The sequence below is a fragment of the Cetorhinus maximus genome, chromosome 11 (genome assembly GCF_964194155.1).
Source record: "Cetorhinus maximus chromosome 11, sCetMax3.hap1.1, whole genome shotgun sequence".
NCBI lineage: Eukaryota > Metazoa > Chordata > Chondrichthyes > Lamniformes > Cetorhinidae > Cetorhinus > Cetorhinus maximus.
Window position 1 is genome coordinate 6,057,992 of NC_135889.1, and position 18,715 is coordinate 6,076,706.

Sequence of the window (18,715 nt, forward strand, 5' to 3'; positions counted from 1 at the left end):
GACACTGACAACTGGGAGACAATCGCTGACAGCTGTAACCTCTGGAGGTTGTCTATTAGGAAGGGCATTGGAAGAGGCATTGGCAGAAACAAAATGCTCAGCTGGCCAAGAAGCGGGCCCAGAGAAAACAGAGGCCAGCGAATCATACACCTTCTCAGCCACTGTCTTCCTCTACAGCAAATGTGGCAGAGACTGCCATGCTAGAATAGGGTTCCTGAGGCACGCCAGGCGATTCTTAACTTAGAGTTGACTACTACAGCACAAACCACTGTCTGAAGAGATGGAAGGCTGCCACCAACTGATACTATTGTACCTGAGTTTTCCTTTGTCCACTGAAATTCAGCTTTGAGTTAAGTATCACAGCCTAAATCTTTAGGTTGCAAGATAATGCAAGATTTGATCCTAAATTTCAGAGAGCACTTTAGGGTTAAGCGCAAACACAATTTAAAAAATCTGAAAACTTAGCGTTATTTTCCTTAGTTTTGTTTCAGATGTGGAACAGTTCTGGGAGAAGGTGACTCAGATTTGTTTCCTGGTTGTCTTTCACAACACCACAACATGTGGTTATGTTGAAAGAAGAATTACAGAAACCTGTATCCAACTTTCCAACTGTAACCCTTAAACAGGCAATTTTACTTTAAAAAGTATGTACAATATAAAAAAAAATCACTTTTCTTAGTTTCAAATGGTCTTAGCACATCTAAATTATCCTGGGTTTTTTTTTGGTTCCTTTAATGCCTTAAAAATATTTGTTGTAGTTTTGAATTTCATTCCCTTCATTAACAAGAGCATCATCTAGAGGATAATCTATGCATTACAAAGTTCTACTGGGTAAATGTGACAAGCTAGGAACACTTACAATATACAGCAGTAACTCCAGCCTCTTCCAAAAACAGCATCCTCATCCACGCAGACAGGGTCAAAAATTATCATTGTAGCTGCAACACCATCACTTATGTAGTACCAGTTATATCAAAAAGGCTACTTTACAGTATTTTAAATATATTTAATCAAAACAAATTGACTGCTATGGACACCTGCTTTAAAATGTTGACAATTAGTAAACCAAATACATGTTGCATTAACTCCCCCTTCATTTGGTCACCAAAAGGATAAAAAAGCACGTTTAAGAAGGAAACTTCTAAGCATCTGAGTATTCGGCCCTAAGAGGTTAGGAACACATGAGAGAAAACTTGACAGTATAATCTCACAGGACCATCGCTTCCTGCATGGCTTACGTTCCCTACACAAACACAATTCTGGTTATCTCAGAATGCAGAGAGATTTGGATCAGATTTGTGGTACAGAACATATTACCACAGACTTAAGCACAAAAGTCACTTGTTCTAGATAGATCTATATCTCTTTTGGCTCGAAAGAATTCAGACCTGCTGCCCATAAGATGCATTTCTCCATTAAGATAAGCTAGAATACTACAAAGAGCACATAACAGAACATTAATAACAAAAAATGTGTGCATGCAAAAGCCAATAAGTTTGTTACAAAAATGGACTAAAAGTTGTTTGAAGGTTTTTATGGTGAGAGCGGTAACCTTGAGTAAGACGATTTTACAGTTACGCCATGTAAAATTTGCTCTGAAAAGAGCAGTTGTCACCTTAGAAGTGTTCCTTAGTACACCTGGTGGGCCTCAATGTTTCAGGCAGCGTACTCTGTCCGTCATCTGGAAGACTGACTGGAACAGGTGAAAGCAGTAGTTATATGTGGTAAAAGACGGGAATATGCGCAGGAACTTACTGCTGATTGGTCAGGCTATTGTTTTTGTAATAGGGTGGTATATGTCAACATTCTTGCTGATTGGTCAACCTTGCAGAGTGGATGGTAATGTATTTGCTGAGTAAAGGTAGCCAAATGTCACTGATAAGAAGTGGTATTGATAGATCTTCATGGTTTCCCTGACACATCTTGTATGTTGGTTATGACAGATGAGATACATCTAGAGTTGATCCATTGACTTAGACTTAGTAGCTCTCGCCTCTAGAGGCACATGAGAGAGGCAGAGTACTCCATTTTCTCTGTCCATAGCTAATATTCTCCTGTCAATCCAGTGTCTGTTGACTAGCTGGAGATTTCAGCTGACAGTCTGGACCATTGGATGTGGTGGTTATTAAGTTGATCATCTTTGACAATAGCTGAATTGTCCCATTCACTATGTTTGAAGCAGGTTTGTTATTCCTTGAGTCTAGTGTGTAGGCTGCGGCCTGTTTTCCCAATGTAGACGGGTCCACAATTGCATGGCATGCAGTAAATTCCTGGTTTATTGCAAGATGGCTTCTTGTCTTTATGGATATGGAGGATGGAGTGGAGCTTCATAGATGACTTGTGTCAGACTTCTATGTCCACTGACTTGAGTATGCACTATAGTCTATGTGAGGTGGAACCAATGTACAGGAGGGTGACTCTTGCCTTAGAGGAAGTAGTTGTTAGGGAGCGAGTAACAGGTGGGTGTGTGTTAATCCTGTGTGAAGGGAAGCCATCGAGTTGAAGTGTAGACTTAATATCACAAAGTTCTTACTGTAAAGTTCTTTCTTGTCACTAATGGACTAGGCTCTTCTAATGAGGGTGTTGGAAGCCACTGGAGGGTGCAGGGATGATGGAAAGATCAGTAGTCCAGATATCCGTCAGTATGAATGGGCTTACAGTAGACTTGACATATTGGTGTACTGCTGAGACATAGTGATGAGAACTTCAAGAAATGGTATGGAAAGTTGTTGTTCTGTCTCCCTGATAAAATTAATACTCAAAAGTTGATTATTAAGGTGTTGTGGGAAACTATGCCGTTCTCTCTTATCATGTTGCCAAATGACGAAAGTGTCGTCGACATATCAAAGCCAGAGTTTAGGTTGCAGACTTACTGATTGAAGTGCTGCTTGTTTGAACTCTTCCATAAGGATGTTAGCGATGATTAGTGACAATGGGGATGGACTAACTTTAATTTCAGAGGTTACAAAGCTACAGCTTTTTTATTAAAGCATAACTCAAAGTATGAGTCACATGATCACATCTACTTCTGGATCTTAGATAGTTGAGTGACTTTATAAACAGTACAATTCAGCTAGCAAAACCAAAATCTGCCTTAGATTTTTATTTACCAGTTACCTATGACTATGTGACCAATCTGCTATGGGGAGGGAGGGCTAAATCCACAATATTCAGTTTCTTACTCCAATTAAAAGATAAGAGTTTCTATACTGATATCATAGAATTTTACTAAGCAATTATATAATACATAGAGGCATGTACACTAGATTTAAGATTGCTTTCGTCAAATGTTTGGAAACATCAGTCTGTATTGTAGTTCCCTCAAAAGTTAGCACTATCCAGGAAGAATAACTCCTTGTATGAATTCCTGTTCTTGTACTTTAAACAAAGTATATCCCTTCCCACTTTGAGTGGAAAACAAACTGTAGGGTGGTTCTAGAGGTTGAGAAATAATAATCAATGCATTATTTTAAAAAAAGACTGAATAAAACTATTCATATGGAGTGAACCGAACCACATAGTTAACTTTTAAACCTAAATCTCAAGATGAAAAGATGAACACACTGGAGACTATTTTCCATCTAAACTATCACAAAAAACTTGTAGTACTTCATAATAAAATGGTTGAAATTCATGTATCCAAGTTATAAAATGGTTGGCATAAGTATCATGTACAAATTATGGTTCCTGTAACTTCTCCTTACCTGGTCTTTGGGTTTTGTTGCAGACTTTGAAGATTCATAATCCTTCTTTGTTTCTAAAATCTTCCTGACAAGCACACCTGTGACAAAAATAGATTTCTCTCTATGTGTGCTGACAGAATGAAATTTGCATTATGTAAAATTCTTCCAACGGTTTTCAAGATTGTTTTCTAGTTTAAGTTGATGGAAATACAAGAGATAGACAAGAGGGAAATTGGCTTTCGTCAGCCAGTATCAGCATCACAATTCAAATACAACTACTTGTATTTGTTTAGTGCCTTTAACTTAGTAAAACATACAAACAACATATGAAGCCTGCTCCGCCATTTGATAAGATCATGGCTGATCTGATTGTGCCTCTGCTTTCCTGTACACTCCCTATACCCCCACATCCCAAGGAGCTTTACAGGAGCGTCATTAAACAAAAAATATATGACCCAGGTGCAGCAATGAGCGTAATGCAAAGCTTCTTCTGGCTTAGTAAATCACTCCCTACTGTAATATTTCCAAGTTCCATGGCAGACACTCTTGTCAGTCTCTTAACTTATGGATTATTTTCTATTGTAGATTTATACTCACTGGAAACTAGGATGAAATTGCATAAAATCATTTCGCTGAGGACATAGATAGCTACTGCCTACTGGCGACTGCCAGTTTTGATACTACTCAAAGCCAGGAGCTAGAGACGAAAGATACAACTTGATCAAAAACAAATTCCCTTAAAACTGGTCACAGGAAGTTTGGGGCGAGATCTTCTCTGAAGCATTCCTTCTTTTCCTCACATCCCGAAAAGCAGAATTTCATGAATACCCTAAACAAAACACACAATGCCAGGTAGCTCCGACTAGCAGCTTCAAAACATAAACACGGTTGAGTCAGGAGGAGTATTAGAAAGCAACAGATGTAACAATCGCTTTCTTTGAGGCGGAGATGAGGAGGAATTTCTTCTCTCACAGGGTCACTAATCTTTGGAATTCTCTTCCCCAGAGATCAATGGAGGCTGGGTCATTGAATATATTCAAGGCTGAATTAGGTAGATTTTGAATCTATGAGGGAGTCAAGGGTTACGGGGGCAGACAGGAAAGTGGAGTTAATGCCACAATCAGATCAGTCATGAACTTATTGAATGGAGGAGCAGGCTCAATGGACCAAATAGTCTACTCCCTGCTCCTATATCTTCTGATCTTATGAGAACAAGTTACAATTCAAAAAAGTAACATTTTCCTTTTAAGCAGCAAATTCAATCTGTCTGTACATTTAGTTGTGTTTTACTCAATTTACAATTATGAAAAAAAACATATACAGCAATAAACATATCATAGAGGGCATATAAAGAAATCTTTTCTTTTTGAATCCAGGGTAAAATCCAATTACAATTTTGTGACTTCCCCACAATACAGTCAACGGATTAACATGGTCTAGTCAGGGAAGCTGTGGTAAACAGCTGTATGTAAACTTACATACATGCATCCTGATGGCATCTTCTTTACTAGGAATGATGCCTGCTTTTAATATGGAATAATTGCCATTTTTATATGAAAACCTTTGCAAAAAGGTATTAGCAGTTTTCCTTTTTATTGTAGAAAATCCCCAATGGCCTACTAACTAAACCCTGAAGCTTAGATGTGAAATATATTTTCACACATCTCTAACCCAACTCACTTGTGACCATTCAAATAAAGACTGGCAAACACTACTAAGTAACAGATGTTTGACAATTCAACTGCACTATTGTTTTCTGGCTTTCATCCGTGTGAGTTAATAAGTTGCTCTGGTAGTGGAAACTAGTCACAACCATAAAATAAATAATGGCCTTCAGTACATGGAATTTCAACTCAAAAACATTTAAGCTGCAGGGCTGGCTAAAATGGATGCTCAAGTTACAATCCACAATTAATGCAACAATATCTGTTGGGGTTTTCCGTAACAATACATTCAAGAGTTTAAGTGTTAACGTTAACAATTTGTTCTTTACCAATGTCACTTAAATTAGCGATTATGTGCACCGTACATTAGCACTGAGCAATATCCAGCTGAAGGTTTGAGTAACACAGGAACAGGAATAGGCCATTCAATTAGATCATAGAATCACAGAATTGTTATGGTGCAGAAGGAGGCCATTTGGCCCATTGTGTCTGCACCTGCTCTCTGAGCATTTTAACTTAGTGCCAGTCTCCTGCCTTTTCCCCATAAACCTGCAGGTTGTTCCTATTTAAACAATCATCCAATGCCTATTTGAATGCCTCAGTTGACAAGTGTGTGCCTCCACCACACTTCCAGGCAGTGCATTCCAAACCCTAACTACTCACCATGTGAAAAAGTTTTTTCTCACCTCGCATTTGCTTCTTTTGCAAAACACTTTAAAACTTTGTGCCCTGCCTCTTGATCAGTTTATGAGCGGGAACAGTTTCTCCCTATCTACAGATCCCTCATGATTTTGAAAACTTCTATCAAGTCTCCTCTTAGCCTTCTCCTCTCCAAGGAAAACAGTCCCAACTTCTCCAATCTTTCCTCATTACTGAAGTGTCTCATCCCTGGAACCACACTTGTAAACCTCTTCTGCACTCTCTCCAATGCGTTCACACCTTTCCTATAGTGTGGCGCCCAGAACTGTACACAACACTCCAGCTGAGGTCTAATCAGTGTCTTATATAAGTTCATAAAAACCTCCTTGCTCTTATATCTATGTCCCTACTAATGAAGCCTAGAATACTGTATGCTTTAGAAACAGCTCTCTCTACCTGTCCTGCCACCTTTAATGACTTATGTACATATACACCCAGGTCTCTCTGCTCCTGCACACCCTTTAGAATAATTTCCTTTATTTTATACTGTCTCTCCATGTTCTTTGTACCAAAGTGTATCACCTCACATTTTGCATTGAACTTCATCTGCCACCTATCTGCCCACTCCACCAATGTGTCAATGTCTTTTTGAAGTTCTACACTGTCCTCCTCACAGTTTACAATTCTCCCAAGTCGTGTGTCATCCGCAAACTTTGAAATTGTCCCCTGCACACTAAGATATAGATCATTTATATATATCAGGAAAAGCAAGGGTCCCAATACCAACACCTGGGGAACTCCACTACAAACCTTCTTCCAGCCTGAAAAATACCCATTAACCATTACTCTCTGTTTCCTATCCCTCAGCCAATTTTGTACCGCGTTGCTACTGTCCCTTTTATTCCATGACCTATAACTTTCCTCACAAGTGTGTTGTGTGGCACTGTATCGAACGCCTTTCTGAAGTCCGTATACACCACGTCCACAGCCTTGCCCTCATCAACCATCTCTGTTACCTTTTCCAAAAACTCCAGCATGGCTGATCTGTAGTGTAATTCCATCTAATTGTTTTGTTTCCATAACCCTGGCTGCAACAAAAATCTCAATCTTGAAGTTTTTAACCGATCCACCATCAGAGCCTTTTACGGGAGTGTTCCAGATTTTCACTGGTTTGTGTGTGAAGAAGTGCATTCTGATGTCAGCCCAAATGGCCTAGCTCTAATTTTAAGATTATGCCCCATTGTTTTGAATTCCCCCACCAGAGGGAATTATTTCTCTCTGTATACCAATTCCCTTTATCATCTTGAACACCACAAAGATCATCCGTTAAACTTCTATATTCAATAGAATACAAGCCTAGTCTATGCAACCATCTTCCTAATTTAGCCCTGTTAGCTCCGATATCATTCTGGTGCATCTGTGTTGCACCCCCTCCCAAGGACAATGTACCTTTCCTGAAGTGCAGGGCCCAGAAATAAAATCTAGTTACTGCACATGGGGTCTAACCAGAGCTTTATTCAACTGTAGCATAACTTACACCTCTTTATTCTGCGGCCCTCTTGAAATACAGGCCAAAGTTTCATTAGCCCTTTTCTTTTTTTGTACATGTCCAATAATAGCTTTTATTAATTTTTGTACTTGGGCCCAAGACTCTCTGCTCAACCACAGTTCCTTGTTTCTTGCTATTTAGAAAATACTCCAAAGTGCTCACACTTGCCCATACCGAACTCCAGGGGCCAGTGTTGCCCATTCACTTAATCCAGCAATGTCCCTTTGCAACTTTCTGCTCCCATTTATACTATTTACTGTGCTATCTAACTTAGTATCATCGCAAACTGAGATACATAGCTCTCTAATCCTTCCTCCAAGTCAATTATAAATATAATCAAAAACAGAGGCCCCAGCACATATCCCTGGGGCACACCACTAACAACACAAAGGGGAAAATAAGTCAAATTATCACATTAAGGAATAAGTTTTAGCTGCACATACCATGGTCTTCACTGCCATGCAGTTCCACCGCTGTAGCCTAGGGAAAAACACAAGTAAAAACATCCATTTAATCACCTTGGCCAAACAGTAATGTTTCTTCTTACCAATAGCTTTGGAGATTATTTGTGGTTAAAAATTTTAACAATACCCTCTAATCTCTACCGTGGTGTCATATCTGTCTGTCACTTTAAAATATATGATTTTCCAGATTCAAAGTTTAAAAAACATATTGCTAAAATAGCAGCATCAAACTGGGTTGCTGTGGCAGTAATGCCAAGACAATATTTTAAAATCTCCCTCCAAAAAAAAATGAAAGGCTTACATGCATTCTTTCAATTAAGTGAATCACGAAGCCACTATCCACTAGAAAGAATATTGTGGTCAAGGGCAAGGAAAGCCCAAGGTTTCCTTGTGGGTCCAGAGGAGCACTCGTACTCCTATCCCAAAAGAAACAAAAACAAAATTTAACTCGTTTCCTCTGGCTCCAGCTTCTCTTGCCGTGAGGTTGACCTGATGGGGAAGCCCCGTGCTGGCCTCGAGTTAAAATTGTAATCAGGTACCAATATCGTAACTGGAATCCAATTTGCACATTTAAAGAAGGACACTACTACTTTCTAGCACACGTCCTCTTGCCTGCTCAAAGGAGCAGGTTAAAATTCGAACGCATTGGAAGGCAGCATGATCATTTGGATGTAAGAACATACAAAATGGGTGCAGGAATAGGCCATATGGCCCTTCAAGCCTGCTGCATTTAATAAGATCATGGCTCATCTTCGCCCTCAACTCCACCTATCCCCATATTCTTTAATTCCTTTGGCATCTAAAAGCCTATGGATCTCTTAAATACATTCACTTTTGAACTTGCAAAACCAATCTGAGGTAGAGGATTCCAAAAATTCACAATCCCATGCATGAAAAAAAATCTCATCTCAGTCCTAAATGCTTAACACCTAGTTCTGAACCTGTGGCCCTGAATTTAACCTCGTCAAGCCCCTTATGAGTTTAAACGTTTCAATGAGATCACCTCTCAATTTTCTTAAACTCCAGGGAATAAAGGCCTAGCCTACTCAGTCTCTCCTTAATGGACAGTCCCCTCATTTTAGGAATCAGTTGTGATTGGTGGGGAAAGTCACTGTGGCCATTTTAATTGCCTACCAGGTTTCCTTTGGATGGCCAGGGTTAAAAACGGCTTGTAAGATACTAAGTATGTAGTGGGAAAAAAGAATGATTGCAAAGTGGCAATAATTGCGGCACAATAATAAATAAGCCAAATTTCAGTTTATTACAGTTCAGGTTTATCATCACTATTTTGGCAGTTCTATTCATTCTTTCATGAAGACTACAAATCAATGGCCTTAATAATAGCCACTGTTAGAACAGTCTACAACTTTCTTCATAATAAAGTGTTCTTTTTAAATAAAGCGCATTCTAACTAATCTTGTAATAATAATAAAAATGATAATCCCATTACTTTGGTGTTTATTAATGGAAATATTAGCAGCTGTACTGAAATTCAAATAAAATGAACATATGGATGAATGGTTTGTGTGTCCTGGAACAGTACTTTTTTGCTCTCATATTACTGAGGCTGGTCCCTTTTTAAATCAATCACTCTGGCAATTAGCAACTTGACCTAAGGTGGTGTGTCGTGATGAAACATTAATACTTATGCTACTTTTAAATCAGCAGTCAGAGGTAGGAGCATGCTGCACATGCACCGGCCGGGAAAGGGCCACACATGTCCAGTTAGTGTCTTTTCACGTCTTTGGGCCAGGAACCAGCCTTGCGCACCTGCGCAAAATAAAGGGAAGCAAAGGAGTGAAATAGCGTGAAACCACGGGTTAGGTGACCTGAGCCAGAGCACCATTCCGTAGGAAGGTATCCTAGGGAGCAGGGAGCAGGGGGCAGGGCCCGAGGGGGGGGGTCTCAAACCAAAGACAGGGATCAGGAAGAGGTCCTAGAAGAAAGTCCCATGTAAGGGACAAGGGCAGAGATCAGAAACATATCCTGTTTTGTAAAGCTGAGAGGAAGGACCAGAGAAATAGGCTCCAAGTTAAAGAGAGAGCTGCAGTGAGCTGATTTGAAGTGAATAGGGCTTGAGAGAAGCCCTGTAGATCCGAGGAAGCAGTCAAAGGTTGGTGACTCCTTACTGCGGGCTATTGGAGCAGTGGTGTTCTGCTCGGTGCGGCAGAAGATCTGAAAGCGTACTTGGAAGGTGAAGCTAGTGTACTCAGAGATCCAGCGGAAAGGAATCTCAGAAGGCGAGAATGAAATCCTGGAGGTGGATCCTTGTTGAAGCCATCCAAGGGGGAGCGACATTTGAATAGAATTCCAAGGCGAGATCTTCAAATGTGAGGACTGGAAACCCTTATAAGACAGACAGAATTTCAGTGAAGCCGGTTGACTAATGGTGTGACAAATGTCTGGGTGGGTTGTTGAGAAATCCAGAGAATCTGCTTTGGTCACACCTGTCATTTACATTGGAGTGTGGTGTGTCTGACCACAGTTCACCAGTTGGTTCATATTTACCCTGAATATTAAGAGTATAAAATAGATACGGTAAATTGTTTTATCTTTCCGAATTTTTGTGGCTGTTAAGATGTAGCTGGGGTGAAGGAAAAGCGAATATTTGAATAATTTTCCTGTGTTTGTATTGAGATCTTTCCAACCTTTTTGTCTGGTATAATATAGTTCATTTTTCTTGTTTAATAAATGTTTTATTCTTTGCGCTAAAAGTTCATCAACAGACTCCTGTGGATTTGTTCAGTAACTTTCCTCCACTGTTTCAAAAGTAAACAAAGTTAGGATCAAACAAGCCAAGTTTCATTCTGGGTTCTGACATGTCCAGTATTAACATCAGCTGGGATCATAACAGACAGAGAGAGAGTTGAGTATGTGTGTGTGCGTGCGTGTGCATTCGAGGGATGAAAATACAAGAAAAAAAAATTAGATTGTTGATGTGCAGAAAAAAACGATACTACAAATTCCAATTCTCATCAAAATGTATTATGTGGATCATTGGGTCTAACCAGGAGTATATATAAATTAGCTCTTTTGATTATCCTTGAGCATACTTAAAGTCAAAGAGCTGGAGGAAAATTGCAAATAAAACAATTAATGTTCATTTATGTTCATATGAACACACTCGACCTCTCCCTCCAGCAGCACCGACTCACCCTATCTCAAAGCTGTCCTTGTCCCCAGTTTCATTTTATTCTTCATCTCATCCGACGCTGACAAGAAACTTTGTCTCTTTCTTTCAGGTGCAAAGGAATGCAAGCTCCAACAACTCATCGACACCAACGCCCATCCAGGACCCTCCACCCCTGCCCGTCCCTCTGACCCCATCCCATCTTCTAATCCCAGCCCCGGCCATGTATTCACCATACCCCCTGACCTTCCCCTCTCTAATGCTGAACATTCAGTGCTCAGCAAAGGACTCAGTTTCATACCCTTACGCCCTCATCTCAATGAATTTCGGGCTCGTCACGATGCTGAACTCTTCTTCTGCTGCCTTCATCTCCGTGCGGCTCACTTCTTTGGGCAGCAGTCCTCCCCCAGTTCAACAGATCCTTTTACCCGCCTCCAATATTCTCCCTCCACCTGGACCCCTCCCTCTGGATTCATACCTGCTCTTGATCTTTTCATTGAGAACTGTCGGCAATACATTAGTCGTCTCAATTTCTCTGCTCTTTTCACCCACTCTAACCTCTCTTTCTGAACTTGCCACATTCCGTTCTCTCAGGTCTAACCCTGACTTTGTCATCATAGCTGTTGACAAGGGTGGTGCTGTTGTTGTCTGGGACACTGACCTCTACCTCGCAGAGGCTGAGCGCCAGCTCACAGACACTTCCTCCTACCTCCCCCTGGACCATGACTCACCACTGAACATCAAGCCATTGTTTCCAGGACTGTCATTGACCTCATCTCCTCTGGAGATCTTCCCTTCACAGCTTCCAACCTCAGTCTCCCAACCTTGGACGGCCCGCTTCTACCTCCTACCCAAAATCCACAAACAGGAGTGTCCCGGCAGACCGATTGTGTCAGCCTGTTCCTGCCCCATGGAACTCATTTCTTGCTATCTTGACTCTTTTCTCTCTCCCCTTGTCCAGTCTCTTCCCACCTACATCCGCGATTCCTCTGACACCCTACATCATATCAACAATTTCCAGTTCCCTGGCCCCAACCTCCTCCTCTTCACCATGGACGTCCAATCCCTCTACACCTCCATCCCCCAACGGGATGGTCTGATGGCTCTCCGCTTCTTTCTCGAACAGAGGTCCAAACAATCCCCATCCACCACTACTCTCCTCCGTCTGGCTGAACTTGTTCTCTCACTGAACAATTTCTCCTTAAAATCGTCTCACTTCTTCCAAATAAAAGGTGTGGCTATGGGTACCCGCATGGGCCCCAGTTATGCCTGGCTCTTTATGGGGTATGTGGAACATTCCTTGTTCCAGTCCTACTCAGGCCCCCTCCCACAACTCTTTCTCCGGTACATCGATGACTGCTTCGGTGCTGCTTCATGCTCTTGTCTGGACCTGGAAAAATGTATTAATTTTGCTTCCAATTTCCACCCCTCCATCATTTTCACATGGTCCATCACTGACACTTGCCTTCCCTTCCTTGACCTCTCTGTCTCAATTTCTGGTGATAGATTATCCACCAATATTCATTACAAGCCCAGCGACTCCCACAGCTACCTCGACTACAGCTCCTCACACCCCACTTCCTCTAAGGACTCCATCCCATTCTCTCAGTTCCTTCGCCTCCCTTGCATCTGTTGCAATGATGTCACTTTCCAAAACAGTTCTTCTGACATGTCTTCCTTCTTCCTTAACCAAGGTTTTCCACACACAGTGGTTGACAGGGCCCTCAACGGTGTCCTGCCCATCTCCCGCACATCCGCCCTCACACCTTCCTCTCCCTCCCAGAACCATGATAGGGTCCTCCTTGTCCTCACTTAACACCCCACCAGCCTCCGCATTCAAAGGGTCAATGTCCGCCAACTCCAGCATGATACCACCACCAAATACATCTTCCCTTCACCACCGCTGGCGGCATTCCGTAGGGACCATTCCCTCCGGGACATCCTGGTCCACTCCTCCATCACCCCCTACACCTCAACCCCCTCCCACGGCACCTTCCCATGCAACCACAGAAGGTGCAACACCTGCCCTTTTACTTCCCCTCTCCTCACCGTCCAAGGGCCCAAACACTCCTTTCAAGTGAAGCAGCATTTCACTTGCACTTCCCTCAATTTAGTCTACTGCATTCGTTGTTCCCAATGCGGTCTCCTCTACATTGGAGAGACCAAACGCAGACTGGGTGACCGCTTTGCGAACACCTTCGGTCTGTCCACAAGCATGACCCAGACCTCCCTGTCGCTTGCCATTTCAACACACCACCCTGCTCTCGTGCCCACATGTCCATCCTTGGCCTGCTGCAATGTTCCAGTGAAGCTCAAAGCAAACTGGAGGAACAGCACCTCACCTTCCGATTAGGCACTTTACAGCCTTCCAAACTTAACATTGAGTTCAACAAGTTCAGACCATGAACTCTCTCCTCCATTCCCACCCCCTTTCCAATCCCCTTTTTTCTAATAATTATTATATATATTTTTTTTTAAATATATTTTTCTTTTCCCACCTATTTCCATTTTTATTTTTAAATTTATTTCCATCCATTGTTTTATCTCCACCTTTTAGCCTATTTCGATTCCTTCCTCCCAGCCCTGCTAGGGCCATCTGTCACTTGCTCATCCTGCTTTCTACCCTCATGTCACCATTAGCATATCCTTTAGCCAATATCACCACCGTCAACACGCCTTTGTCCTTTTGTCTATGACATCTTTGGCAATCTCTCTTTGCCTCCACCTGTCACTAGCCCTCTATCCAGCTCTACCTGTCCCACCCCCCTTAAACATCTTATATTTCACCTCATTTCTATTTCTCTTCAGTTCTGAAGAAGAGTCATACGGACTCAAAATGTTAACTCTGTCTTCCCCTCCACAGATGCTGTCAGACCTGCTGAGTTTTTCCAGCTATTTTCGTTAATGTTCATTTATAGTCTTTTGGAGAGTGTCCAGATTTTCTTTTCCATTTAATCTGGCTTCAACAGCAGGATTTTCCTTTGCTCCTGGCCAGATTCTATATTTATTTCATTCATTCTCCTTACTTTCTCAATGATATATTTACTCTGTTACTGTCTTCCCCTCCCAACTCATCAACATATGATTCTCAGGTTTTTTTTTGAGTGCTGCCTTCATCGGTCCCTCATCTTTAACTCTTTCCCATTCATGCTCATTTTAAATGGTAATTTCTTACAGCGCCAGTAAGTGTACATTTTGCATGCCTGGCTTAGCTAGCCCTACCCATATAAATGTTGACAGAATACTGATATTAGTCTGTGATGCTAACACAACTGAAGCAGAAGCAGCTATTTCAATCAGCTTGTATTTTCTTCAGCTAATTTCATTCCATAGGCTCTTATAGCAAAGGACAGCATTCAGCCCATCATGCTAGTGAAGTTAATTGCTTTGAAAGAGCTTTCTAATTTAGTCCCACACCAGCTTTCTCCCCATATTACCATGTAAAATTAGAAATAAAAACAGAAAATTCTGGAAATAACTCATCAGGTTAGGCAGCATCTGCAGAGAGAAACAGAGTTAAAGTTTCAATGACCCTTCATGTAAAATTAGTCCCTTTCAAGAAAGCATCCAATCACATTTTAAAAGTGCCAACAGAATCTGATTCTATCACCCAGTTAGGTCATGCATTCTAGATCTTAACAATCCTCTTTGTGAAGAAATTTATCTTCATTTCCCCTCTTTTGCCAACTATTTTAAATCTATGACCTCTTGTTACTAGCCCACTTGACAGGGGAAAACATTCCTTCCTATTTGCTCTATCAAAACACCTCATAATTTTAAATACTTCTAATTAGGTCTCCCTTTAACCTTCCCAATTCCAAGCTAAAAAAATCTCAGCTTCTCCAATTTCTCCACATAGCTGAACTTCCTCATCTGATATCATCCTGGCAACCTCTTACATACCTTGTCCAGGGCTTTGGCATTCTTCCTAAAGTGCTGTGGCCAGGATTTTACACGTTACTCCAGCTGAAGCAAAAACCAATGATTTGTAAAGGTTTAACATGACTTCCTTGTCAATGACTCTACTTACAAAGCCAAGTATCCCAGACACTTTCTTAACAGCTTCTCAACTTGGCCTGCCACCTTCAGTTAGTGAACGTACAACCCCAGGCCCCTCTGTTCTTTCACGCCATCCCCCAGAATAGTACCAATTGAGTAATGCTGCCTCTCCATAGTGTTTCTCCCCAAGAGCATCACATTAAAGGATATCTGCCATGTGTCTATCCATTTCATTAGCCTATGCCCTCCTGAAGTCTGCTACTGTCCTCCTCACTATTTACTACATTTCCCATAAATTTCTAAATTGAAAATGTTTTATTATTACAAAAAGATAGTTGCGAGTCAAACTTGAATTTTTCTGTCTCACAAATACTGTAGGTGTCAGCATATCAGTCGACCTTTGAAGTCTCGAAAAATCCCTCCAAAAATGGGGTCGACTTATATGCCAAGTATAAAAATGAACCACTGGCATGGATGTGGGTGGCCGCCAGTCTGAAATGTCATCAGCATCAGATGCAAAGAGTGGGCGTGTCTTAAAGATGCCATGCATCTATGCGACACAGCCCATATCGTCTGTTTGATCCCTTGTGCCCAGCTACAAGGTTCTAGTAAGTTAAAAATGCATTTGTGGGTGAAAAATTGAGGCTGATTATGAATGCAAGTATAGCACATCATGGTTGAAAAGGCTGAATATATACACTTATATGCCGAGCATATGCAAAAACATGATTTTTATGCCAGGTAGAATTATGCGATTTACGGTAATTCAAGCTGGTGGTTTAGAAATACCACTGGAACTGTTCAGTCAAAACACTGCCACCCATATTCTTACATTAGCAATGAGGAATTCTTGTTTGCTTTCAGTGCAAGAGTTAACATCAAAAGAAGTTTTACACAACCAGGTCTTTTTCACAGTGTTGATGGAATCTGTACAGGAAATGCTTTTGGATCCAACTTGAGTGTTGATAACATTTTCATTTCAGTACAAGTTTAAAAGGGGCATACTCCATATAAGGAAAAAAATCTGCAGGGTATAGATTATATCCACCAATCTCCCCCCACTGACCACAAAAAAATAGGTCAGAAATGTGTAACAGCTGTTTTTTTTTAAATCTATGGCTTTTGCTAATTTTCAGAAGTGGTGCAAAAAAAGAAAGTCAAATCTACAAATCTTCAGGTGTGGATTCATCAGATGTAGGAAAAATATGAATTTTATTGTTTAAAAAAAATGCTTTCTCATTCTGAATCAGATGGTAGATTTTCCTTGCCATCTTGTGTCACAGATAAACCCATCTCTGATCTCTGTCCACACCAAACCCCTTTCTGCAATCCAACTCTACTTCATTTTGTGTCTGCCCCTTGGGGGGAAAAAAGTCTCAATTCACTCACATCTGCATTTCCTAAATCACACTGCCTAGCCTTGAGCTCCCCCATTCACCATGACATTTATGGAGCATCTGTTCAGCCACATCCTCACCTTCGCCTTTGATGAAGCACTATTGATTCCTACTCTCTTTGTCAAAACTACTCACTATTCCAGAATCATCCAGGAATGCAAAGATAATCCTTGGCATTTTTTTTTTAAAAATACAATCCATCTTCTTAAACGCCTCTCCCCCCACATGCTCATCAAGTATGAGGAGCTTGTGGACTTCTTTCACACTAAGATTGAGACCATCCATTCAGCTGCCTGTGCATGTTTCCTCCCTTTGCCCAGCCACTGGGTCAAATTTCATTTAAAGTCCTCCCTGACCCAGCCCTGAACTCACACCCTTTTCCAGTTTCTCTCCCATTTCCCCTCACACCATCCCTAAACTCATCTTGTCCACGATACCCACCTCCTGCTCCCTTGACCCTATTTCCACTAAACTGCTGACCACCCAATTTCCCTTCCTGTGCCCCAGGTTAGCTGATATGGTTAACATTCTGTCTCCTCAGGTACTGTCCCCTCTTCAAATCTACTGTCACCATTCCATCTTCAAAAGAGAGAATCCTGATCCCTGCCTTGCAAACGACTGCCCCATTTCTAACCATTTTTTTTCTTGAATGCGCCATCGCCTCCCAAATCTGTGTACATTTTTTCCACAACTCCATGTTCAAATTGCTCCAAGAAAGCTTCCACATTATTGAAACCGTTATCAGTCACAACGACATCCTATATGATTGTGACCGTGGTAAACTATTCCACCTCACCCCTTGGAGTCATATTTGACCCTGAAGTGATTTTTTTTATTCATTCACGGAATATGGGTGTGGCTGGCTACGCCAGCACTTATTGCCCATCCCTAATTGCCCTTGAGAAGGTGGTGGTGAGCTGGTTCTTGAAACACTGCAGTCCCTGTGGTGTAGGTACACCCACAGTGCTGTTAGGGAGGGAGTTCCAGGATTTTGACCCAGTGACAGTGAAGGAACGGCGATATATTTCCAAGTCAGGATGGTGTGTGGCTTGGAGGGGAACTTCCAGGTGGTGCTGTTTCCACCTATCTGCTATCCTTACCCTTCTAGATGGTAGCAGTCGTGCGTTTGGAAGGTGCTGCCTAAGGAGCCTTGGTGAGTTTCTGCGCTGCATCTTGTGGATGGTACACACTGCTACCACTGTGCATCAGCGGTGGAGGGGGTGAATGTTTGTGGATGGGGTGCCAATCAAGCGGGCTGCTTTGTCCTGGATGGTGTCAAGATTCTAGAGTGTTGTTGGAGCTGCACTCATCCAGGCAAGTGGGGAGTATTCCATCACACTCCTGACTTGTGATTTGTAGATGGTGGGCAGGTTTTGGGGAATCAGGAGGTGAGTTACACGCTGCAGGATTCCTTGCCTCTGATCTGCCCTTGTAGCCACAGTATTTATGTGGCTAGTCCAATTCAGTTTTCGGAGAATGGTAATCCCCAGAATGGTGATAGTGGGGGATTCAACAATGGTAATGTCATTCACTGTCAAAGGACGAAAGCTAGATTCTCTCTTGTTGGGAGATGATCATTGCCTGGCACATGTGTGGCATGAATGTTACTTGCCACTTGTCAGCCCAAATCTGAATATTGTCCAGGTCTTACTGCATTTGGACATGGTATCTGAGGAGTCGCGAATGGTACTGAACATTGCACAATCATCAGCGAACATCCCCACTTCTGACCTCATGATGGAAGGAAGATCATTGATGAAGCAGCTAAAGATGGTTAGGCCGAGGACACTACCCTGAGGAACTTCTGCAGTGATGTCCTGGAAATGAGATGACTGACCTCCAACAACCACAACCATCTTCCTTTGTGCTAGGTATGACTCCAACCAATGGAGAGTTTTCCCCCTGATTCCCATTGACTCCAGTTTTGCTAGGGCTCCTTGATGCTACACTCAGTCAATTGATGCCTTGTTGTCAAGGGCAGTCACTCACACCTCACCTCGGGAGTTCAGCTCTTTTGTCCATGTTTGAACCAAGGCTGTAATGAGGTCAGGAGCTGAGTGGCCCCGGCACAACCCAAGCTGAGCATCAGTGAGCAGGTTATTGCTAAGCAAGTGCTGCATGATAGCACTCTTGATGACCCTTCCACCACTTTACTGATGATCGAGAGCAGACTGATGGGGCGGCAATTGG

At 41.9% G+C, this 18,715-nt stretch overlaps 1 protein-coding gene across 7 annotated transcripts in view; it reads right to left on the minus strand.

The window, feature by feature from the left end:
* The window catches only part of traf3ip1 (TNF receptor-associated factor 3 interacting protein 1), a 131,045-nt gene that overhangs the window by 53,162 nt on the left and 59,168 nt on the right, over window positions 1-18,715 (minus strand). For 6 of the 7 annotated variants that reach the window (XM_078551430.1, XM_078551427.1, XM_078551429.1 and 3 more), the window contains 2 exons: window positions 7,979-8,015; window positions 3,705-3,781 (listed from right to left, as the gene is read on the minus strand). In XM_078551430.1, coding sequence (XP_078407556.1) covers window positions 3,705-3,781; window positions 7,979-8,015 — 114 coding nt within the window. The remainder of the gene's footprint in view (window positions 1-3,704; window positions 3,782-7,978; window positions 8,016-18,715) is intronic. The other variant, XR_013577908.1, reaches the window with a different exon arrangement.